At 37.4% G+C, this 26805-nt stretch overlaps 1 protein-coding gene and 2 pseudogenes across 1 annotated transcript; all 3 read left to right on the forward strand.

Annotated features, from left to right (window-relative positions):
• OR52A5EP (olfactory receptor family 52 subfamily A member 5E, pseudogene) lies at positions 1012-1991 on the forward strand (annotated as a pseudogene).
• On the forward strand, positions 9755-10126 carry OR52A37P (olfactory receptor family 52 subfamily A member 37, pseudogene; annotated as a pseudogene).
• On the forward strand, positions 22331-23281 carry OR52A1E (olfactory receptor family 52 subfamily A member 1E). Its single transcript, NM_001390292.1, has one exon. It carries the CDS (start codon positions 22331-22333, stop codon positions 23279-23281), a length of 951 nt encoding a protein of 316 aa, NP_001377221.1.
• The last annotated feature ends 3524 nt before the right edge of the window (positions 23282-26805 follow it).

The following is a 26805-nucleotide window of genomic DNA, read 5'->3' on the forward strand; positions in this document are numbered from 1 at the left end:
CTTTGAGAATGAGATTAGGGTTGCTGGGGAAAAGGAAGAGGGAAGGGAGTTAGGGAGTTTGGGAACAATGTGTACAGACTATTATTTTATAATTGATAACCAACAAGGACCTACTGTATAGCACATGGAACCCTGTTCAATGTTTTGTGGATGGAATTCTGTTCAATGTTATGTGGCAGCCTGGATGGGAGGGGAGTTTGGGGGAGAACGGATACATATATATGTATGGCTGAGTCCCTTCACTGTTCACCTGAGACTATCACAACATTGTTTGTTAATTGGCTATATCCCAATACAAAATAAAAAGTTTTTTAAAAATCAAAAATAAAATAAAAGTAATGGATTTATCTTATCAGAGTTTAAGAAACGGAAGGTAAAGATGTAGAGCTTGTCTTTAGGAAAATACTGAAAATTTGAAAAATTAGATTTAAAGCAGTCTGAGAGTCTATTGCAGAGGGATCCAATCATGAAGAGACTAACCTAGAAAAAAAAAAGTGAGTTTCAAAATGAAAAAAAATTCTCATTAAACTTGTTTTCTGATTATAATCAAGCAGAATGATTTACCACTGGTATAGATCCTTCATGTCTAATCTAGGTACAGTTTAGTTTTTGAAATTCTTTACTTTGAATTAAATGAATTGTTCCCTCAATTTGAATTGGCGGGTCATAAAGACAGCACTGAGGGTGATTAGCAAACACAAACTAAAGGGAATTTATTTGTTCCAATAGTCAAGGACTAGAAAGAAGTTATCCAGTCCACTTAATTTTTCTCATTGAAAATGATAAAGGCATGCAAAAACATAGAATCTCATAATTGACCATTGAAAGACATTGGGAAAAGAGATGGAAAATTAGAGAGGAGCCATTGGGACCGATAAAATGGTATCCTCCTAATTGAACTAAAGTATGTTTTACTTAAATAATTTATCCTTATTTTTAATTTTTGAGACTTAACAGGGAATAGGAGATGAAACAGCGGTATCCCTACTTGAGTCTACTGACCAAATCGCCATGCTTGGACCCAATGGCTCAGTCTTCATGCCCTCTGTATTAACACTCATCGGGATTCCTGGCCTGGAGTCAGTGCAATGCTGGATTGGGATTCCATTCTGTGTCATGTACCTTATGGCAGTAATTGGGAATACTCTAATTTTGGTGATAATCAAATATGAAAACAGCCTCCATAGTCCTATGTACATTCTTCTCGCTATGTTGGGGGCCACAGACATTGCTCTTAGCACTTGTATTCTCCCCCAAATGTTAGGCATCTTCTGGTTTCATTTGATGGAGATTTCTTTTGAAGCATGTCTTCTACAAATGTGGCTTCTTCACTCATTCCAGGGAATTGAATCAGGTGTCCTGCTGGCGATGGCCCTAGATTGGTATGTGGCCATCTGTAATCCCTTGAGACATGCCAGCATCTTCTCCCAAAAACTCTTGACTCACATTGGGGTTGGGGTGACACTCAGGGCTGCCATACTTGTAGCACCATGCCTGGTACTAATCAAATATCATCTCAAATTCTACCGAACCACAGTTGTCTCCCACTCTTACTGTGAGCACATGGCCATTGTGAAGCTGGCTATTTGGCCATTGTGAAGCTGGCTATTGAAGATATACGGATCAACAAGATCTATGGTCTATTTGTTGCCTTCACTATCTTAGGATTTGACATAATCTTTATCACCTTGTCCTACATTCAGATCTTTATCACTGTCTTTCAACTGCCCCAGAAGGAGGCAAGATTCAAAGCCTTTAATACATGCATCACTCATATTTGTGTCTTCCTGCAGTTCTACCTCCTTGGCTTCTTCTCTTTCTTCACACATAGGTTTGGTTCTCACATACCACCATACGTTCATATCCTTTTATCTAACCTTTACCTGTTAGTTCCACCTTTTCTCAACCCAATCATCTATGGAGTGAAGACCAAACAAATCCGTGACCATGTGCTAACAATATTTGTATGCTCCAAACATCTTAATCATTAGTGGATCTTTCTAAAGAAAATTTAGGTTAGTTCAAAGTAGCAACATCAATATGCTAAAAGCTAGGTCTTCTATACATTTCTACATTTGAAAAAATATTTTAAATCTCAGATACTCATAATGGAAGGAGACACTTAATGAATCATCCAATACTTAAGAACTTTGGTTTACTACTCTAAGAAACTCTTATATTGTGATTTCCAATTGTTTCCATTATTGTTTTTGCCGTGTCCTTTACAACCTAGAGCTTTCACTTGAGTAACACTTAGACCTGCACAGATAAGTAACTTGTAGAAAACAGCAGTTGATCCCAGATAACTTCTAAGGATCATGTCAAACATTCATATCTTCAAACTGTTAATCCAACTCTTAGCTGTAATTCTGGCCATGAGTCATTTTCTGATATCTCCTTGTGAATCTATATTTTGAAAATTTTAATGACATCTAGTTTTGTCTACTTTTTTCTGAAATACTGATATAAAAATAATGTAAAATCAATAATACCAATGACAACAACACAAAACCTATAAGATGGAAACCAAATTCTGTAAACATGGAATAAGTGGTATAAGAAAGATAGCACAAAAAAGATTTATAAAAATAAATTAGGTCTATTCACAGATAAAATGTTTTTAGGAAACAAAATTATTATAGGACTTAAATAGAGCACATCCTTCAAAAGGCATTTTAATATGTTAACCCAAATTTGAGTTTTACCCAAATTTGAAGGTTTAAGTTGTAGAATTAAAAATAGAGACAAATTCCAATTCTTAAAAATCATCTACCACAAGTTTGTAGAGGACAGTAACTTTGTCTTATTTACACTTGTGTGAACAAGGATAATACCTGAGACTTCTTAAAACTTCAATAAAAATGGCATTGTATAATGAACAATTTAACATTTCCCTATTTTTTATCAATTGTATTCAAGATCAATTAATCTGAAGGCTTTAAGATAACATATAACATTATCTTACAGAAAATCAGCATTATAGAGAGTTTAATCGAATATTATCAATGTAAACGATGATGCCCTGAATGAATTAATATATCATCTTAAATATGAGCTAAAATCATGGGAGAAACTGACTTCCAAAAAAAGACTTCAGATCTTTCTTTACTCTTTGCTATTCCTCTGCTCATGCACCTTCATGTTCTCCCAGGATGCTGCACTGATAGAGATCATGTTTAAATTGTCTTCAATGAATCTTTAACACTGAGGACTCATGGGAGTTTTTAAGAAGAACCAAGTACACAGGGAGGGACATTTAGTTTTCTAATAATGGACTGATGCACAGTTCAAGAAAGAAATAAACCAAGGAAACACTTTATTACAATAAAGCAAACGGAGCACGCTATTAAAGATATGGAGGCAGAAGAAATTTTGGAATGAAGTCTTTTTGAGTAATGGAGAAATAAATTTGACCCATAAAGTATTTGGTTTTAAAAAGCTCTGTAAATATAAATCATGAACCAAAATGTGAAAAAAATACAGTGAGAGAAGGACTACAAAACTTGTTAATGGATAACCAGATATATGTAAAAGATATATGACTAAATAAAAACTAAATCTAACTATATACTATCTACAAGAGAGTCAACGGATTTAAGAATTATGAACACATGGAGGCTGAAAGTAAATGCGCAGAAGAAACCTCATGACAATGGCAAACAAAAGGCAGGTATGGGGATGCTTTTATCAGACAAAATAAACTTTTAGCTAAAATTGTCAGCATGAGTTCCCCATAGGTCCAGTGGATAGGACTTAGCACTTTCACTGCCTTGGGCCAGGGATTTGGTCCCTGATAAGGGAACTAAGCACTTCCCAGGTGGCTCAGTGGTAAAGAATCCCCAGCCAATGCAGGAGACACAGGAGATGTGGGTTTGATCCCTGGGTTGGGAAGATCCCTAGAGGAGGAAATGGCAACCCGGCTCCAGTATTCTTGCTTGGAAAATTCCAAGGACAGAGGAGCCTGTAATCTAAAGTCCACGGGGTTAATCTCTGGGCTATATTCCACGGGGTAGCAAAGAGTTAGAAAAGACTGAGCAACTAAGCATGCATGCAGAGAATTAAGATCTTGTAAGCTGCAGAGCATGGCAAAAAAAAAAAAAAAAAATTCACTTAAAAGCAAAGACATCATGTAATATTAAAACGGAGAATTCACTATGAAAATACATTATAAATACTAGAGACGCCAAATATGTGAAGGAAGCATTCATATAACTAAAGGGAGATATACACAGCCACACAAAAATAGTAGGAGAGTTCAATATGCCACTTTCAATAGTGAATGAAGCATAAAACTCATATCAGAATTGCCTCATTAAAAGGAAGGGTCACATAGAAGGAATTCTATTTAAATAGAATTCATTAGCATAGAACATGTTTGCATTTAAATAGACTTTATACTTATTTGTCAATGAGAAAAACAGAAAAGAAATTCGGCCTATGGTGCTCTGGGAGGGATGGGGTGAGGAGGGAGGTGGGAGAGGGCTTCAGGACAGTGGGACACATGTATATACCCATGGCTGATTCATGTTGATGTATTAATAAAAAAACACCATATTGTAAAGTAATTAGCCTCCAATTAAAATAAATGAATTAATTAAAAAAAACCCTCAGCCTATTAAAATTAAATCTCTGTACTTAGCCTGTGTGTGGTGTGGAGGTGGAGAATGGTAAGGAATTATCTGAAAGTTGTAGCAATGATTTCAGGGATATTGCATTTGGTCCCATCACTTCATAGGAAATAGATGGGGAAACAGTGGAAACAGTGTCAAACTTTATATGTTTGGACCCCAAATCACTGCAGATGGTGACTGCTGCCATGAAATTAAAAGACGCTCACTCCTTGGAAGGAAAGTTATGACCAACCTAGATAGCATATTCAAAAGCAGAGACATTACTTTGCCAACAAAGGTCCGTCTAGTCAAGGCTATGGTTTTTCAGTGGTCATGTATGGATGTGAGAGTTGGACTGTGAAGAAAGCTGAGTGCCAAAGAATTGATGTTTTTGAACTGTAGTGTTGGAGAAGACTCTTGAGAGTCCCTTGGACTGCAAGGAGATCCAACCAGTCCGTTCTGAAGGAGATCAGTCCTGGGTGTTCTTTGGAAGGAATGATGCTAAAGCTGAAACTCTAGTACTTTGGCCACCTCATGTGAAGAGTTGACTCATTGGAAAAGACCCTGAGGCTGGGAGGGATTGGGGGCAGGAGGAGAAGGGGACGACAGAGGATGAGATGGCTGGATGGCATTACCGACTCGATGGACACGAGTCTGGGTGCACTCCAGAAGTTGGTGATGGACAGGGGGCCTGGCGTGCTGCAATTCATGGGGTCACAAAGAGTTGGACACAACTGAGTGACAGAACTGAACTGAGGTGCAGATAACCCAAGTAGGCATGATTAAAAACCCTGTGTCATTAGCTAGTGGGTAATAAACGCCTTGCTTTGTGTTTATAACTCCTCCTTCACAATTCCATTAGAAAACATTAAAATCAGTAGCTAGCAGCTTTTTGTTTCAATTCAAGCTGAATAAATTGATGCTATATGCCAGAGTAACACAGATCTTGTGAGTTTTACTGGAGAATAAATGCAAAAACATTATCTCAGACAGACCTACAAAAAATGAGGGATTTCTGTATTTCACATAAAAAAGAAAAGCATAAAAGGTTATCTCAGAGATGGGCACCCATGGCAGATGGCCCAACACCACATAATTAAAGTTCCTGATGTTGACTAGGTGCAGTTACAAAGGTACAGGTAAAAGGAAGAGGTATTTCAGGACACATTCTGCAAAGGATAAGACAAGCTGAGGAGTTCCAAGCCATGGGTGATAGTGATATGAAAATGACAGTACTCTTCATGTATCTAGTTAGAGCAGAACCAGCTCCCAGCAGTTGGTGAGTAAGTCTCTTTCTGATTAGATCAGATCAGTCGCTCAGTCGTGTCCAACTCTTTGCGACCCCATGAATCACAGCACACCAGGCCTCCATGTCCATCACCAACTTCTGGAGTGCACCCAGAATCACGTCCATCAAGTCAGTGATGCCATCCAGCCATCTCATCCTCTGTCGTCCTCTTCTCCTCCTGCCCCCAATCCCTCCCAGCATCACAGTCTTTTCCAATGAGTCAACTCTTCGCATGAGGTGGTCAAAGTATTGGAGTTTCAGCTTTAACATCATTCCTTCCAAATAAATCCCAGGGCTGATCTCCTGGAGAATGGCCTGGTTGGATCTCCTTGCAGTCCAAGGGACTCTCAAGAGTCTTCTCCAACACCACAGTTCAAAAGCATCAATTCTTCTGTGCTCAACCTTCTTCACAGTCCAACTCTCACACCCATACATGACCACAGGAAAAACCATAGCCTTGACTAGACGAATCTTTGTTGACAAAATAATGTCTCTGCTTTTGAATACACTATCTAGGTTGGTCATAACTTTCCTTCCAAGGAGTAAGCGTCTTTTAATTTCATGGCAGCAGTCACCATCTGCAGTGATTTTGGAGCCCAGAAAAATAAAGTCTGACACTGTTTCCAATGTTTCCCCATCTATTTCACATGAAGTGATGGGACTGGATGCCATGATCTTCGTTTTCTGAATGTTGAGCTTTAAGCCAACTTTTTCACTCTCCACTTTCGCTTTCATCAAGAGGCTTTTTAGTTCCTCTTCACTTTCTGCCATAAGGGTGGTGTCATCTGCATATCTAAGGTGATTGATATTTCTCCCAGCAATCTTGATTCCAGCTTGTGTTTCTTCCAGCCCAGTGTTTCTCATGATGTAGTCTGCATATAAGTTAAATAAATAGGGTGACTATATGCAGCCTTGACGAACTCCTTTTCCTATTTGGAACCAGTCTGTTGTTCCATGTCCAGTTCTAACTGTTGCTTCCTGACCTGAATACAAATTTCTCAAGAGGCAGATCAGGTGGTCTGGGATTCCCATCTCTTTCAGAATTTTCCACAGTTGATTGTGATCCACACAGTCAAAGGCTTTGGCATAGTCAATAAAGCAGAAATACATGCTTTTCTGGAACTCTCTTGCTTTTTCCATGATCCAGCAGCTGTTGGCAATTTGATCTCTGGTTCCTCTGCCTTTTCTAAAACCAGCTTGAACATCTGGAAGTTCACGGTTCACATATTGCTGAAGCCTGGCTTGGAGAATTTTGAGCATTACTTTACTAGCGTGTGAGGTGAGTGCAATTGTGCGGTAGTTTGAGCATTCTTTGGCATTGCCTTTCTTTGGGATTGGAATGAAAACTGACCTTTTCCAGTCCTGTGGCCACTGCTGAGTTTTCCAAATTTGCTGGCATATTGAGTGCAGCACTTTCACAGCATCATCTTTCAGGATTTGGAATAGCTCAACTGGAATTCCATCACCTCCACTAGCTTTGTTCATAGTGATGCTTTCTAAGGCCCACTTGACTTCACATTCCAGGATGTCTGGCTTGAGGTCAGTGATCACACCATCGTGATTATCTGGGTTGTGAAGATCTTTTTTGTACAGTTCTTCTGTGTATTCTTGCCATCTCTTCTTAATATCTTCTGCTTCTGTTAGGTCCATACCATTTCTGTCCTTTATCGAGCCCATCTTTGAATGAAATATTCCGTTGGTATCTCTGATTTTCTTGAAGAGATCCCTAGTCTTTCCCATTCTGTTGTTTTCCTCTATTTCTTTGCATTGATCACTGAGGAAGGCTTTCTTATCTCTTCTTGCTATTCTTTGGAACTCTGCATTCAGATGTTTATATCTTTCCTTTTCTCCTTTGCTTTTCACTTCTCTTCTTTTCACAGCTATTTGTAAGGCCTCCTCAGACAGCCATTTTGCTTTTTTGCATTTCTTTTCCATGGGGATGGTCTTGATCCCTGTCTCCTGTACAATGTCACGAACCTCATTCCATAGTTCATCAGGCATTCTATCTATCAGATCTAGTCCCTTAAATCTATTTCTCACTTCCACTGTATAATCATAAGGGATTTGATTTAGGTCATACCTGAATGGTCTAGTGGTTTTCCCTACTTTCTTCAATTTAAGTCTGAATTTGTCAATAAGGAGTTCATGGTCTGAGCCACAGTCAAATTTATCTTCATAGTTTTTCATTACCAATTTTTTTCAATAATAATCAACCCATCCCATCATCCTTGTATTCACTTACATACTTCCCACCTGCTATTCCTTTCTCTGTACTTGTCAGATCATGTTCAAATCCTACATTAAAATTACCTCTTCATTCTTTTACTTGCATTTTAGCAGCACGAACCACAGCTGCTTCCTGCATTACTGCACGATTTATTAACTATTCATTGTAGGATTTGCTTCTCATGAGATTACTGACATAAAGCAACTTTATTGGAGAGTCTATGAAAGAAAGAAATAAGCTAACTTTATTTTCTCAGAATTATAAACATTTCTCCAATGTATTGAGGATTATTTGATTGAAATTATATAACACTTAACAAGTAATGCTTTTGATCAGAAAAAAAAATTAATACAATTCATGACCCAGGTTTTCATAAAAAGTTTTTCTCAGTGAATTGAGAAGTGATCAAAAATTCCTCAATTTCTCAGTAGTCTCTGCTCAATTATCTCTAATGTCCCAATGTCAATCCTCAGTTTTCTGTTTCTATTCTATGTTTAACTCCTTTTAAGGAACATATCCTTACATTTCTTCATTTTCTATTAATTCTTTATGTGTGGGTTCAAAGCATGACACAAGTATTCCAGATTATCTATTTCATTAAGAACTGATAAGCCTAAATTATCCAGATCTTATAGTATTGGTAACTTTGAACTGTTTAAACCCACGAAACAAGGCTCTATTTCAGTCAAGTTACATATTTATGCATGTTCCTATATCCTTGAGTATTTAAGAACGAGTCTTAAAGAATGAGTCTTCTTACTGCTATACATGACTCATGATGCTTCTCTTGCTTCCTTGGAGATTTCTCCATCTAGGTATATGTAATATACATTACAGTTATTAAAGACTTTTTTAATCTAATGTAAGGGTAAAAACGTTATGGATTTAAACTATTAGAATTATAGGCAAAAATATAGGTTTACTAGAAATGTAAACTGTAGCAATGAACTTTAGCCCAAATTCACTAAATCTTTATGGATTTCAATGACCTTTTCTTAAACTCTTCATTCACATTCTCCTGAAGAATATTCTGTCTTAATAGGGACAGATAGTATAGTTTGAGGTATGTATGTATATATATATAAAACTTTGGGTCAAAAGTATTTATATCTCTATTCTCTTTCATAGGAAACTTTTCACTCTCATATATTGGTCAGAGTCTGAGTATTTTCTGGTCCAAACCAATTCTTTCTGATTTAGAGACAACTGACAAAAAACAGTAGCAAAGCAATTAAGTAGAATGTGGAGAAATTCATCAAACTTTGATTAAAATAAAATTTTCAAGAAAAATTATTAACTCTATTTTTTGGCCCAAAGGTATGAAATTAAAACAGTCAAGTCAGAAGTTTATTTTCTACCTTAGTTGTTTTGCTGGTTTTAAAATATTGTATAAAAGATTTTACTGTGCACAATAACTGTGGATTTCTACTTATGGGATATCTTTCTTAAAAAGAGTGATGTACATCTTTGGATCTTTCTTTCATACTTTAGATATGTAAATTAGATGGATGATATGATCTCAGATTTATATAAAATCAGAAAGACTCTATATGTTGACTTTGGGTGAAAAGAAAAGGAAGTAGCTTTAACTGAGAAACATTTGTTTGTATCAGAAGACCCAAGGACACTATGTCCATTTCCAACATCACAGTCTTCATGTCTTCTGTGTTGACCCTAATAGGGATCCCAGGCCTAGAGTCTGTGCAGTGCTGGATTGGGACTGCATTCTGTGTCATGTATCTCATTCCTAAGATTAGAAATTTCCTTCTGTTTATCATTATCAAATCAGAACACAGTTTCCATGAGGCCATGAACATTTTCCTAGGCATGCTAGGAGTCACAGATATTGCCCTTCATACCAGCATTGTGCCCAAGATGCTTGGAATCTTCTGGTTTCATGTAACAGATTTATTTTGATTTCTGATTGCCTCAAAAGTGGCTTATTCACACATTTCAGTGCATAGAGGTGGCATTCTGCTTGCCATGGCCCTGGACCACTAAGTCGCCATCCACTGAGACATATTGCCATCTTCACCCACCCTTTAGTTACCCCAAATCAAGGCTGTGGTACCACTCAGGGCTACCATTCCTGTGTCAGCATGTGTGCTAAGTCGCTTTCAGTTATGTCCATCTCTGAGACCATATGGACTGTTGCCTGCTGGGCTCCTCTGTCTATGGGATTATCCAGGCAAGAGTACTGAAGTGGGTTGCCATTTCCTCCTCCAGGGGATCTTCCCAACCAAGGGACTGAACCTGCTTCTCTTATATCTCCTACATTGGCAAGCAGGTTCTTTACCACTAGCGCCACCTGAAATAATCTGGTGCCTAATATTGATAAAGTTCTAGTTATAATTTTATCATACAAGAGTCATTTCCCACCCCTAATGTGAGCATATGGCCATTGTGAAACTGCTTGCAGGAAATTTCTGGGTCAACAGAATCTATGGTTTTCTTGTGGCTTTCACTGTTGCAAGAGAGTTCCAGAAAAACATGTATTTCTGCTTTATTGACCATGCCAAAGCCTTTGACTGTGTGGGTCACAATAAACTGTGGAAAATTCTGAAAGAGATAGGAATACCAGACCACCTGACCTGCCTCTTGAGAAACCTGTATGCAGGTCAGGAAGCAACAATTAGAACTGGACATGGAACAACAGACTGGTTCCAAATAGGAAAAAGGAGTACTTCAAGGCTGTATATTGTCACCCTGCTTATTTAACTTATATGCATAGTACCTCATGAGAAATGCTAGGCTGGAGGAAGCACAAGCTGGAATCGAGATTGCTGGGAGAAATATCAAAAACCTCAGATATGCAGATGACATCACTCTTATGGCAGAAAGTGAAGAAGAACTAAAGAGCCTCTTGATGAAAGTGAAAGAGGAGAGTGAAAAAGTTGGCTTAAAGCTCAACATTCAGAAAACGAAGATCATGGCATCCAGTCCCATCACTTTATGGCAAATAGATGGGGAAACAGTGGAAACAGTGTCAAACTTTATTTTTCTGGGCTCCAAAATCACTGCAGATGGTGACTGCAGCCATAAAATTAAGACACTTAACTCCTTGGAAGGAAAGTTATGACCAACCTAGATAGCATATTCAAAAGTAGAGACATTACTTTGCCAACAAAGGTCCATCTAGTCAAGGCTATGGTTTTTCCAGTGGTCATGTATGGATGTGAGAGTTGGACTCTAAAGAAAGCTGAGCACCAAAGATTAATGCTTTTGCACTGTCATGTTGGATAAGACTCTTGAGAGCCCTTGGATAGCAATGAGATCCAACCAATCCATCCTAAAGGAAATCAGTCCTGAATGTTTATTGGAAGGACTGATGTTGAAGCTGAAACTCCAATACTGTGGCCACCTAATGCGAAGAGCTGACTCATTTGAAAAGACCCTGATGTTGGGAAAGATTAAAGGCAGAAGGAGAAGGGGATGACAGAGGATGAGATGGTTGGATGGCATCACTGACTCAATGGACATGAGTTTGGGTAAACGCTTAGAGCTAGTGATGGACAGGGGAGCCTGGCATGCTGCAGTTCATGGGATTGCAAACAGTCGGACATGACTGAGTGAATGAACTTCACTGTGCAGGGTTTGGCCTTACATTTATTACACTGTCCTGTGTATATTTATCACAGCTTTTTCTTTTGATCCAGAAGGAGGCAAAGTTGAAAGCTTTCAATACCTGCATCGCTCATATTGGTGTCTTCCTCCAACTCTACCTCCCTGCCTTCTTCTCCTTCTTTGACATAGGTTTGGTTCTCACATCTCACCTTACATCCACATCCTCATTTCTAGCATTTACTTGGTCTTCCCTCCATTTCTCAATCTACTTGTCTATGGTGCAGAGACTAAGCACATTCTTATGCATATGGAAAAACTATTCTGTTCATAAAATTTGTTATGAATAATGCAACCAAGCTTTTCTCTTTGTGCATGGTAACAAAATTTCAAAACAAAATAAAACTACAAAAATTCATCTTATTGAAATTTTTTAGTTTTCTATTTAATTTTTATTGTTTTTAATTTGCTGTCATAAGTCAGTTTTCATAATCTGGCATGACAGCTATGTGACATAGATTCATATACTGTATCTGGGTAAATAAATTAAGAAACATAAAACAGTAAATAGTGAACATAGGTCCTTTCCTTTTCTTGCAGAAATGGTGATGTAATGACCGATTCAGGAAGGAGCTTCTTGGTGAAAATAATGTTCTAAACCTCAGTTGGGTTGTTACACATTTATGTATCCTTTGCAAAAAATCACATAAGCTGTACAAAGTATAATTTCTGTACTTATATTAGACTTTAATATAAAGTTTAAAATATAAAGTAAGTGAATCCTCAAAAATGAAACAAAACAAAGGACAAAGGCAATAAGTCTGAGGAATTGCTATAGATTGGAGAAGTCTAAGGAGACATGAATATAAAATGCATTATATAATCCTGAATTGAATTTTGGGCAAGAAAAATATACATATAGGTCTTTGGATTATTTTTAACCTTGGATATGGACTAATACTTAGGCTATAATATTACTTCAGGGCTACGTGTCCTAATACTGTTTATAATACAATTAGGCAGTAGACTACCTTTTCCTAGGGAAGCATACTTAAATATTTAGGAGCAAAAGAACATTATGTCTCAAATTTACTCATCAGTTCAGTTCAATTCAGTCACTCAGTCGTGTCCGACTCTTTGGGACCCCATGAATTGCAGCACGCCAGGCCTCCCTGCCCATCACCAACTCCCAGAGTTCACTCAAACTCATGTCCATCGAGTTGGTGATGCCATCCAGCCATCTCATCCTCTGTCGTCCCCTTTTACTCCTGCTCCCAATCCCTCCCAGCATCAGAGTCTTTTTCAGTGAGTCAACTCTTAGCATGAGGTGGCTAAAGTACTGGAGTTTCAGCTTTAGCATCATTCCTTCCAAAGAAGTCCCAGGGCTGATCTCCTTGAGAATGGACTGGTTGGATCTCCTTGCAGTCCAAGGGACCACAGTTCAAAAGCATCAATTCTTTGGCACTCAGCCTTCTTCACAGTCCAACTCTCACATCCATACATGAGCACTGGAAAAACCATAGCCTTGAGTAGACGGACCTTTGTTGGCAAAGTAATGTCTCTGCTTTGGAATATGCTATCTAGGTTGGTCATAACTTTCCTTTCTCATGAACACCTCATAAAAATTATCTAACTATCATATATCTATCCATATATCTATCGAATTGTTCAGTGGTAAAGCAAAATTGAGCAAAATGTAAAAAAATATATAAATCTGGTAAATTGTATAAGGAAGCTATCCTACAATACTCTTGACAAATTCTGTACATCAATGTAAGATGTGTTTGTATCAAGCATTGTTCTTTGAATATCTCAATTTAGAAATGGCTGCCATTATTCACTCTGGAGAAGGCAGTGGCACCCCACTCCAGTACTCTTGCCTGGAAAATCCCTTGGATGGAGGAGCCTAGTAGGCTGCTGTCCATGGGGTCGCTAAGAGTCAGTCATGACTGAGTGACTTCACTTTCACTTTTCACTTTCATGCATTGGAGAAGGAAATGGCAACCCACTCTATGGGGTCACACAGAGTCGGACACGACTGAAGTGACTTAGCAGCCATTATTCACTCAGTCAACCAATCCAGAAGCATCATTTACCTTTGATGTTGGCCACAATTCCACATTGTACACCTAACCAATCATCTGATCTTAGTATTTATCTCTAAAGTATCCTCAAATAATTTATCTTCTCTCCATTAGTCACTATGTATTCATTTTTTTATTCTTACATATGACCTTATGAAAAATAAAATACTAGGTTTTTCATCTTTCATTTGCTGGCAGTTTTCATTTAAACACTGTTACATTTTCAACATAAAGTACTTGATGCATCTGTATCTTATTCCTGATATTTTGTATGCAAACATGTATTTTTTGCCTAGCTGACTTCTGTCCTACATTTAGAATTTAGTTAAATGTTTCCTCTAAGAAACTTAGCCATTTTCCTTATTTTTTTTCTCTACGTCTCCTAATAGCGCTCATAGCATGCATCACAGCACCTCTTCATTTTTTCTGTGTGTAACTTCTTTTTTCATATATGTCACATGTGTAATCTATTTGTATACTCCTGACTTACACATACATATTACATTTTAAATATGAATAAATGTATATTGCATGAAGGATTTAGAAAATAAATACACAAAAAATTCCACCAAACTTTTCATAATGAACATTTATTCTCACAATAGAATAATTTAAATGGTTTCCTAATGAAGATGTATGAAGGAAGAGTTGTTCCAAACTGAAATAACTTAGTCATTTAATGTTTTACTATTTGTTGAATGATGATTTTTTTCTACTATTAAATTAGTTTCAATTAATTTCCTTTACTTTTTAGAGAGTTTAAGGTTTACAGAAAATTGAATAAAAAGCCAGAATTCCCATATAAACTTTCTCTGCAGAATGAATATTTAACAATTACACCTGAGTTAAGCTGTGTTGTCGGTCACAAAATCGCGTCACCACATTTATTTGATATATCCTAAATTTAAAAGCATATATCTAATATTTTTTTCCTGTATGGTCTGCGTATACCATACTAAGTAAGTTTTTTTATTTATTGAGATACAATTTTCATACCATATAGCACACTCTTTAGAGAGTATTAATCTCTGGTTTTTGACATTTCCAAAAACCTGTGCAATCATCACTACTATCAAATTCCAGTATGTATGTAATACATATACATATTAAAGAGTATGGCAATTTAATATGACGATACAATCAGAGAGTCTTAATTCAAAAGGAACAGGACTACTGAATGGGGCCTGATCCAATGACACAGGACAAAACCAGTGTGACTTCAAGTAAGGTCATCAGGTAATCCAAGGTTGTTAGTCTCTCTCTTGTACTCTTCAATGAATCAAAGTTTATTCCTTTCATAATATTAAAACTTAAAATCCTATTGGAAGGCACAAAGTCTTCTTTCAAGCTAGTAAATACCTGTCATAAATAACAGTTTCAGGTTGGAAAGTTGATATCAATTTGTGAAAATATATACAATCCTTTCATAATAATTCTGAATATGACTGGAACAACTTGGAGAGAGATAATTTGGATACTGGAAAGATTTGTGTAATCAGCTCTTGCATGGAAGAAGCTCAGAAATTTAACTGAGGCTCTGAGGTGAATGTTCCAAAGTCAGCACCTATTAGGACCCTAAATAAGTCAGTGACCTTAAATAAGAAATATAGAATTAGATTAAAAACATATTATTTTATTTCTCTGTCAGTATGTCTATGCTGACTAGTCTGAATATCTCAAGCTGTTTTTATTTACCTTTATTGTCCCATTATTTTTGTAAATAAATGTCACTGATTTGTTTTGTCTGGTCTTCAGCACTGTCTTCTCTTAAGAATTTTAAAAAAGAGGCTCATTTTGGTTCCCAGTCCTAAAATGAAACCAAAGTTTGAGAGTTATTTTTAGATGCTAAACCAACTATTAGAGAAAAAATCTTGTATGTTCTGAATGATAGTGAGCTTTCTTTTCCATCCTTGTCCCCAGTGAAATTTAACACGCACTAGAGATTTGTGAAAACCAGTCCCCAGGTGCATCCTATAGTATAAAACATTCACCCTTCACTATCTGAAACGTCAGAACATTTTATCCTTTATGGCTTCTCTGTGTATTATCAGAGATTATCCCTGGTAAGTCACTGGGGATAGAGATTCTGCATTGATTATGAGAAACTGGAGGGTTGGCTTCAAAAAGAATGTGTATGCCATGTCATCCAATATAGTTCCAGGATGAAAAAAAAATAAAAGCTATACAGTCTTATAGTAGTTGAGTATTCAATCACTAGGGACATGTATCCCATGCTTTTCACAGCATTTTTTAATCAGTTAACAATACACTTGGTGACAAGTTGTAAAGCAAGTTTCAAAAAAAAAGATTTTTGGAGAATATCTGTGTTGATAGATGAATGGAAAGCCTGTTTGTTAAAAGGTCAGGAAATTAAACATGCTCAGACTGGAAAAGATGCAGGAAAAAAGATACCCATCAGGTAATTCTGTAGAAATGCTCTTTCACATAAAGGACTCATTTAATATCTCAAGATATTTGTGAGACAAAGATAAATGTGCATTGATTAATAGCTGGCATTTATTGACAGATCAATGCACCTTGTGATTCCTTCCAAATATTTAGATGGATTATATCATGTAATACAATCACATCATAATTTGTTTCTATCCATGATATTTCTTTATAATAAAGAAACTAGACAATGTAAAATTTCATAACTGAGTACAGGGCAGGCAAAGCTAAGTAGGACCATCCAGGATTTAAATTCCGTTGAGTGGCTTCAGATCCTTGACAATTGACAGCCACGACCCATGGCTAATGTGTATCATTGGAGCATATATTTGAGACTTTAAAATTTTTCAAAAAGAGGCGATTTAAGGTTCATTTTAAAGAATACCTATTTGTCATCTGGAGCTTTCCTAAAACATTATAAGCTATTTCAGAAAACAAAAAGAGTCCTCTGTATTCACTGGAGTACTTGAGACAGAAATCAGTGGATGAATGAGATCAGTGGAGACTTTCAAGAGGAAATATTCCTGAGATTGTAGAGAGTATGAGATTAGAGTCCTGGATTCCTTAAATCTTTTAGATCCTGGGATTTGGGTTGATTTAAAATTGGAGTTGTAAGGAATACTAATAATTCCGATTTGATGCTATAAGATGACTGAGATTTACCCAGGCTTATGAATTTCAAGAGTTTAAGATATCTTTACTCCCTTTCTAAACACACAGAGTGTCTTTGAGCTTGTCTTTTGTCATTCATTGCTGTAAATCTCAAACCACACACTTTTAACCTCATATCCTCTAATTTCTGCTACATAAGACAATGAGTTTTGCATATTTTCCATTCTTATTATTCTTTTGCTGTACCACATTACTTTACGATATATTTATGCACTGTCACAAGTGTGTTTGTGACTAGATCCCTTTACACTTAGCTGCCATGTTTTTCAAGCCATTAATTAACTTCCCAGCAGGTGATATTTTTTTACCTTCCACAGAAACCTATTCTTCAACCCCAAAATGAAAAATCAAATGGTTTAAAATACTAACTTCACATGTAATATTCAATCCTTTATATTAACCATCATCTGCTTATGAACTGATTTATATGTGATAAATGTTCATTGATATACAGCCTCACCATATCTCACAGGCTTCTGTGATTTTTGTACAAACTATCTTGTAGTGCCCTTCTTCATCTCTTTTATCTGGTTAATTTCTATTGACAAATGATTCCCTTTTATAAGCAATTTATTCTGCACATTTGGATTAAGTCATAAAACTATCAATTCTTATACATTAAAAACTGTTTTTTTTTTTTTTCCTGCTGCATAAAACTATACAACAATGTTTAGCAACTGAGGTGATGTGCTATTCCTTTCACATCCAGGAGATACTTGGTGATACCTGAATATATTTTTCTTTGCCAAAACAAGAAAGAGCTACTTACATCCAATGTTTAGGAAAGAAGAATGTTGCTAAACCTTCTACAACGCAGAAAATTACCCCAAAACAAAAAATTGATCTGAACTACATGTCAGCTGCACCAAGGTTATCAAACCCGGGGCTTCTTTGGTGGATCAGATAGTAAAAGCTCTGCCTGTGATGCAGGAGACCCAGGTTCAATCCTTGGGTCTGGAAGATCCCTTGGAAAAGGAAATGGCAACCCACTCCATTACTCTTGCCTGGAAAATCCCATGACAGAGGAACCTGGTAGGCTACAGTCCATGTGGTCACAAAGAGTCAGACATGACTGAGTGATTTCTCCTTTTTTCTTTTCTTTAGGAAACCCTGCCCTTAGAAGAGTATCATCAGGACTCATAACATTGTGTCAATGAAAAAAGTAATCTAAGAAGTGGAAAATTTTATTTGTGCCCAACTGAACATTGAGCTTCCCTGGTGGCTCAGATGGAGAAAATTCTGCCTGCCATGTAGAAGACCCAGGTTTGATCCCTGAGTTGGGAAGATCCCCTAGGGAAGGGAATGGTTACCCACTTCAGTATTCTTGCCTGGAGAATTACTTGGATAGAGGCGCCTGACAAACTATAGTCCATAGGGTAACAAAGAGTCATATAACAGAGTGACTAACACTTTACCACTCCTGTACAACCTGCTTCTCTTCACTCTCCACCTATTAAAGTCTTCCTTGGTGACTCAGATGGTAAAAAAAAATCCCCTAGGAGATCCAGGTTCAAAGAAAGTAAGGGAAAACCACTAGGCCATTCAGGTATGACCCAAATAAAATCCCTTATGATTATACAGTGAAAGTGACAAGTAGATTCAAGGGATTAGATCTCATAGACAGGGTGCCTGAAGAACTATGGACAGAGGTTCACAACATTGGACAGGAGTCATTGACCAAAACCATCCCAAGAAAAATAAATGCAAGAAGCCAAAATGGTTGTCTGAAGAGGCCTTAAAAATAGCTGAGAAAAAAGAGAAGTGAAAGGCAAAGGACAAAAAGAAAGATATAACCAACTGAATGCAGAGTTCCAAAGAATAGCCAGGAGAGATAAGAAAGCTTTCTTAAGTGAACAATGAAAATAAGGAGGAAAACCATAGAATGGGAAAGAGTAAAGATATCATCAAGAGAATTAGAGATACTAAGTGAACACTTCATGCAAAGATGGGCACAATAAAGGATAGAAATGCCAAGGACCTAACAGAAGCAGAAGAGATTAAGAAGACATGGCAAGAATACACAGAAAAACAACATAAAACAAGGTCTTAATGACCCAAATAATCACAATCGTGATATTATTCACCTAGAGCTAGAATCCTGCAATGTGAAGTTGAGTGGGCCTTAGGAAGCATTACTACAAACAAACCTAGTAGAGATGATGAAATTCCAGCTGAGCTATTTAAAATCCTAAAAGATGATGTTATTAAAGTGCTGCACTCAATATGCTCCCAATTTTGGAAAACTTGACAACATTTTTGTTTGTTGAGTTGTCCACAACAGCCACAAGACTGGAGAAGGTCAGTTTTCATTCCAATCCCAAAGAAAGGAAATGCCAAAGAATGTTCAAATTATTGAATAGCTGTACTCATTTCACATACTAGTGAGGTAATGCTCAAAATCATTCAGCTAGGCTTGAACAGTACGTTAAGTGAAAACTTCCATATGTACCAGCTGGATTTAGAAAAGGCAGAGGAACCAGAGATCAAATTGCCAACATCTGTTGGATCATAGGAAAAAGCAAGAGAATTCCAGAAAAACATCCACTGTGCTTCATCGATTTGGCTAAAGCCTTTGACTGTGTGGATCACAACAAACTGTGGGAAATTCTTCAAGAGATGAGAATTCCAGACCACCTTACCTGCCTCCTGAGACATCTGCATGCTGGCCGAGAAGCGACATTTAGAGCCAGAGATGGAGCAATGGACTGGTTCAAAATTGGAAAATGAGTACATCAACTCTGTGTACTGTCACCTTGTTTCTTTAACTTATATGCAGTGTACATCATTTGAAATATTGAGCTGTATGAAGCACAAGCTAGAATCAAGATTGCTGGGAGAAATATCAATAACCTCAGATATGCAGATGATACCACCTTAATGGCAGAAAGTGAAGAGGGCCTAAAGAGCCTCTTGATGAAGGTGAAAGCAGAGAGTGAAAAAAATTGGCCTAAAACTCAACATTCAAAAAACGAAGATGATGACATCTCGTCCCGTCACTTCGTGGCAAATAGATGGAGGAACAATGGAAGCAGTGACAGATCTTATTTTCTTGGGCTCCAAGATCACTGCTGATGGTGACTGCACCCATGAAATTGAATGACAACTGCCTTTTTGGAAGAAAGCTTATGACAAACCTAGACATCTTATTAAAAAGCAGAGACATCACTTTGCTAACAAATGTCCATCTAGTCAAAGATACGGTTTTTCCAGTAGTTATGTATGGATGTGAGAGTTGGACCATTAAGAAGGCTGAGGGCCAAAGAATTGATACCTTTTAATTGTGATGTTGGAGAAGACTCTTGAGAGTCCCTTGGGCTTCAAGGAGATCAAACCAGTCCACCCTAAAGGAAATCAACCCTGAATATTCAATGAAAGAACTGATGCTGAAGCTGAAGTTTCAATACTTTGGCCACCTGACGGGAAGAACTGACTCATTGGAAAAAACCTTGATGATGGGAAAGATGGAGGGCAGGAGGAGAAGAGGATGACAGAGGGTTACATGGTTGAATGGTATCAATGACTTGATGGACATGAGCTTGAGCAAGCTCTGGGAGATAATGGACAGGGAAGCCCGGTGTGCTCCAGTTCATAGCGTGGTAAAGAGTCAGGGATAACTTAGTGACTGAACAACAAATTGAAGATTATAAACCAGGAACATCATCTCATAAAGCTCTGAGAACTGTACCCCCTATTAGAAGTCACAGCATAGTTATATAAAATTTTTGAAACAGAGAGATGTACTTTAAGTGATGTATTATTGATAGTTTACAATATTCACATCTGCAAGTACTATTTGGTTGGTTGTTGTGACCCCTTACAAGATCATGAATCCCATTTTCATGCTCCCATTACACAGCAGCCATTAAGTATTCCAGATTATCTATTTCATGAAGAATCCATGACCCTCAATTAGGCAATTTTCATATTAATGGCAGCTATGTGAAAGTCACTTAGTCATGTCAGACTCTTTATGAACCCATGGACTACACAGTCTATGAAATTCTCAGGCCAGAATACTGGAGTGGGTAGCCTTTCCCTTCTTCAGGGACTCTTCCCAACCCAGGGATCGAATCCAGGTTTCCTACTTTGCAGGTAGATTTTTTTACCAACTGAGTTACCAGGGAAGCCCAAGTATTCCAGATTATCTATTTCATGAAGAATCCATGAGCCTCAATTAGGAAATTCTCATATTAATGGCCATTATGGACATTTTAAACCCAAGGAACAGCCTGTATTTCAGTCAAGTTACATTTTTGCCCATGCCCTACACCCCTGAGCCATTAAGAATGAGTCCTCTTGCCATTGCTGCTGCTGTTTCCCTTATGTCCTAGAGATTCCCTCTCCTCTAGGTATCTTATACTACATATAAAAGAAATTTTTTAATCTTTGATTTGAAATCTTTAATTTTTAAGCACATGATAAATTTTATGTAACTCAGCTTTTATAAATATAAGCAAAAACAATAGTTTTATTAGAAATGTAAAATGTAACAAAGAACTTTTGCCCAAATTTGCTGAGTGCACATGGATTTGAATGACCTTTCCTTCAACTCTTCCTTCACATTCTCATAAAGGACTACCAAACTTACATAAAGACAGATTGCATTGATTGGTAGATACACATATTATGCTTTTGAATGACAAGAGTTTCTACCTCTATCATCTTTAATAGGGAATTTTTCATTCTAATATATTAATCAGAGATTGTGTATTTGCTGGTCCAAGCCAACTATGCCTGATTTAGAGACAACTTAGAAAAAGAGATGCTTCCCAATCGGTCCTAGTGGTAAAGAACCCGCCTGCCAATGCAGGGGACTTAAGAGATGAAGGTTCTATCCCTGAGTCAGGAAGATCCCCTGGAGGAGGTTATGGCAAAACACTCCAGTATTCTGGCCTGGAGAATCCCATGGACAGAGGATCCTGGTAGGTATAGTCCTTGTGGTCATATAGACTCAGATATGACGGAAGTGACTTAGCAAGTAGCCAATAGAGAAAAAACAGACTAGTAAAGCTGTTAACTGAACTATGTAATGTGGAGAGAGTCATTAAATTCTGATTTAAATGCAACTTTCACACAATATAAACAAGTCTATTTTCTTTGCCCACAGGTCGGGAATGAACTAATAGTCAACACAGCAGTTTATTTCCCAATTCAATTATTTTTCAGGTTTTAAAGCGTTGCCCAGCTCTGCACATAACATTTTATTGTGGTACAAGAACTGTGATACTGTGTCTGTGGATGTCTTTCCTAAAAACAGTGATGTTTCTCTGTTGACCTATGTTTTATCCTTTACATGTAAATGAGACTGGTGATATTATCCAAGATTTCTGCATAAATCAGAAAGACTCAATATGATGATTTTGGGCAAAACTAGGAAGATGGAAAGAAAGTAGAATTGAATGAGAAACTTGGGTTTGCATCAGGAGACTCAAGGATTATGTCCATTTCCAACGTTACAATCTTCATGCCTTCTGTGTTGACCCTTATAGGGATCCCAGGCCTAGAGTCTGTGCAGTGTTGGATTGGGATTCCATTTTGTGCCATGTATCTAATCGCTATGATTGGAAATTTCTTGCTTTTGATTATCATCATATCAGAACACAGCCTCCATCAGCCCATGTATATTTTCCTAGGCATGTTAGGAGTCACAGATATTGCTCTCAGCACAAGCATTGTGCCCAAGATGCTTGGAATCTTCTGGTTTCATGTAACAGAGATATATTTTGATTCTTGCTTGCTTCAAATGTGGCTCATCCACACATTTCAGTGCACAGAATCAGGCATCCTCCTAGCCATGGCCCTGGACCGCTATGTAGCCATCTGTTATCCTCTCAGACATGCTGCCATCTTCTCTCACCAGTTAGTCACTCAAATAGCAGCTATGGTAACACTCAGGGCTGCCATTCTTGTAGCACCATGCCTAGTACTGATAAGGTTTCGATTACAGTTTTACCATACAACAGTCATCTCTCATTCCTACTGTGAACATATGGCTGTTGTGAAACTGGCTGCAGAAAATATCAGGGTCAACAAAATCTATGGTTTGTTTGTGGCCTTCACTGTTGCTGGGCTTGACATTGTATTAATCATGTTGTCCTACATACAGATATTCATCACAGTTTTTCGTTTGCCTCAGAAGGAGGCTAGGTTGAAAGCATTCAACACTTGTGTCGCTCACATCTGTGTCTTCCTCCAGTTCTACTCCCTTGGTTTCTTCTCCTTTTTTGCACATAGATTTGGTTCTCACATTCCTCCTTATATTCACATCCTCTTTTCTAGCACTTATCTGCTGGTCCCTCCATTTCTTAATCCACTTGTCTATGGTGCAAAGACCAAGCAGATCCGTGTCCCTATGGTAAAAATATTTTGTTCAAAAAATTTACTGTGAGAAAAACGTTTATGTTTACCTTTTTGTGAATAGCAACACTATTTCACAACACGATAAAACAACAAAAAGTCCTTGTTATTGAAAATGCTAAAGTTTTGTATTTAATTAATTTTTTTCAACTTGCCAGCATGTTAGCTATTAGCTATTAGGGCATGAAAGCAGTCAATAGGATTGTGGATCTTAGCTGGATAATGAGAATGAGAAACATAAAGGAGGAAAATAGTGAATATTTCTCTTTTAAATTTCTCTTTCATTTTTTTTAGTACCTGCTTGAGTGTCCTCTTGTAAATATCCAACTCTGGAAAGATTCACAAATTATGGATCTTTCAATGAATTTAGATACACCCAAGGCTTAATGTTCTGCAGTGTCCAGGTACTCAATAAATCTAGTTCTTGATTTTGTTTCTTTGTCATCTGGGTCTTCTTTAAAAAAAAAAAAATGGAGGAAGCGTATGTTACTGTTCTTATCAAAAACAAAGCAAAACAGAAATTCTATTTTTATGTTAGTAATGAGAAAAATAAAGTCTGAAAATTTCAGTATATTTTCAGGGTCATTCAGGAAGTTACAGGCACAAAAAGCATGAGCAGTAAAGTGCTTGATTTTCCACAACAGTACTTTTTCTGCTGTTTTCATCATTTACTTTTTATTAATTCTTCTAATGTTATTAAAATCTTAGGTCATTATAAATACTATGCTACAGAATAGCAGCATAATGGCAAATTTGACACAGCGATTAATTATATTGGGTTTATAAACTTTGTAGCCTTATATTTCTTAGCAAATAAGAGGAAAAGAGACACATGACAATGAGAGAGAAATGGCTGTAGAATGCATGAATAAATCTCTGGATTTTATAAGAAATTAAATACTTAGAGGACCAGAGTGTCAGTCTCTCACATTGTGAGAAACATCCAATCTTCATGAGAATTTTATTATCTTGACTCCCCTGGGTCCAGGTGTGGAAAGTCACACTATACTCTCCCAAGATCCGGGAATAAGGAAGCTACAGGACAAATCATGAATGTCCTTACTCTCTCAAATGCTAAGATTGGAGCAGGAAATGGGAAAATCATGGGCAGGACAGATGATAGTCAGTAGTAGCGGTAGAGACAAATACAACTTAGTAAGCCTTGGCAACTATTAGTAACTTAGTGAATTTTTCTTCAGCTTTAGGTTTTAACTACAATTCTGAGAAAACAGAAAAGAAATTAATTCTATATTATCTTCTCTATGAAATGGATACTAAAAATTGACCTTTAATTTATAGCCTAAAGTTTTTATCCTAATATAGCAAAGGAGATTTTAGCAATTTGGGAAACTATTCCAGAACAGTTTTCAGTTAACCATAAGTAAAGGTGTACATTAGGGCAGGTAATTTGACAACACTAATTAAAATTTAAAATGTGTACAATCTTCGGCGCCAGGAAACCTCAGTTCAGTTCAGTTCAGTTCAGCTGTCAGTCATGTCAGACTCTTTGTGACCCCATGGACTTCAGCACACCAGGCTTCCCTGTAGATCACCAACTCCAGGGGCTTGCTCAAACTCATGTCCACTGAATGGGTGATGCCATCCAACCATCTCATCCTTTGTCATTCCCTTCTCCTGACCCTACTCTTTCCCAGAATCAGGGTCTTTTCCAATGAGTCAATTCTTTGCATCAAGTGGCCAAAATATTGGAGTTTCAGCTTCAGCATCTGTCCTTTCAATGAATAGTCAGGACTGATTTCCTTTAGGATGGACAGGTTGAATCTCCTTGCAGTCCAAGGAACTCTCAAGAGTCTTCTCCAACACCACAGTCTAAAAACATCAGTTCTTCTGCACTCAAATTTTTTTATGATCCAATTCTCACATCCATACATGACTATTGGAAAAACCATATTTGACTAGACAAACCTTTGTCAGCAAAGTAATGTCTCTGCTTTTTATGCTGTCTAGGTTTGTCTTAGCTTTTCTTCCAAGGAGCCAGTGTCTTTTAATTTTAGAGCTGCAGTCACCATCTGCAGTGATTTGGAGGCCAGGAAAATAAAGTCTGTCATTGTTTCCATTGTTTCTACGTGTCATGAAGTGATGGGACTGGATATCATGATCTTTGTTTTTTGAATGTTGAGTTTTAAACCAGCTTTTTCACTCTCCTTTTACTTTCATCAAGAGGCTCTTTAGTTCCGTTTTGCTTTTTGCCATATGGGTGGTATTATCTGCCTTTCTGATGTTATTGATATTTCTCCAGGCAATCTTGATTCCAGCTTGTGCTTCCTCCAGCCTGGCATTTCCCATGATGTACTCTGTATATAAGTTAAATAAACAGGATGACAATGTACAGCCTTGATGTACTCCTTTCCCAATTTGGAAACAGTCATTGTTCCATGCTGGTTTTAACTGCTGCTTTTTGACCTGCATACAGATTTCTCAGGAGGCAGACAAGGTGGTCTGGCATTCCCATCTCTTGAAGAATTTTCCACAGTTTGTTTTGATCCACACAGTCAATGGCTTTGGTGTAATCAATGAAGCCAAAGGAGATGTTTTCCTGGAACTCACTTGCTTTTTCTATGATCTAATGGACATTGGCAATTTGATCTCTGGATCCTCTGACTTTTCTAAGTCCAGCTTGAACATCTGGAAGTCTTTGATTGACGTACTGTTGAAGCCTAGCTTGGATAATTTTGAGCAGTATGTTGCTAGAGTGTGAGATGAGTACAATTGTGTGGTAGTTTGAATATTCTTTGGCATTGCCCTTCTTTGGGATTGGAATGAAAACTGCCATTTTCCAGTCCTGTGGCCATTGCTGAGTTTTACAAATTTGCTGGCATATTGAGGGCATAATTTAACAGCATCATCTGTAAGATTTAAAATAGCTCAACTGAAATTCCATCACCTCCACTAGCTTTATTCGTAGTGATGCTTCCTAAGGCTCACTTAATTTCACACTTTGGAATGTCTGATTCTAGGTGAGTGATCACACTATCGTGGTTATCTTGGTCATGAAGGTCTATTTTGTGTAGCTCTCCTGTGTATTCTTGCCACTTCTTAATATCTTCTGATTCTGTTGGATCCATACCATTTCTGTCCTTTATTGTGCCCTTCTTTGCATGAAATGTTCCCTGGGTGTCTCTAAATTTCTTGAAGAGATATCTATCATTTCTATTTTATTTTTTTTTTCCCATTTATTTGCATTGATCACTGAAGAAGGCTTTCTTATCTCTCCTTGCTATTCTTTGGAACTCTGAATTCAGATGGGTATATCTTTGCTTTTCTTCCTTGCCTTTAGCTTCTCTTCTTTTCTCAGCTGTTTGTAAGGCCTCCTCAGACAACCATTTTGCCTTTTTGCACTTTTTTCCCCCCTTGGGAATGGTCTTGATTACTGCCTCCTGTATAATGTCACAAAACTTTGTCCATAGTTCTTCAGGCACTCTTTATATCAAATCGAATCCCTTGAATCTACTTGTCACTTCCACTGAATAATCATAAGGGCTTTGTTTAGGACACACCTGAATGGTCTAGTGGTTTTCCCACTTTCTTCCATTT

The sequence above is a fragment of the Bos taurus genome, chromosome 15, assembly GCF_002263795.3.
Source record: "Bos taurus isolate L1 Dominette 01449 registration number 42190680 breed Hereford chromosome 15, ARS-UCD2.0, whole genome shotgun sequence".
NCBI classification, from domain to species: domain Eukaryota; kingdom Metazoa; phylum Chordata; class Mammalia; order Artiodactyla; family Bovidae; genus Bos; species Bos taurus.

Bases quoted from the DNA above. Each gene is read 5' to 3' on its own strand.
- OR52A1E (NM_001390292.1), top strand. From the start codon at position 22,331: ATGTCCATTTCCAACGTTACAATCTTCATGCCTTCTGTGTTGACCCTT.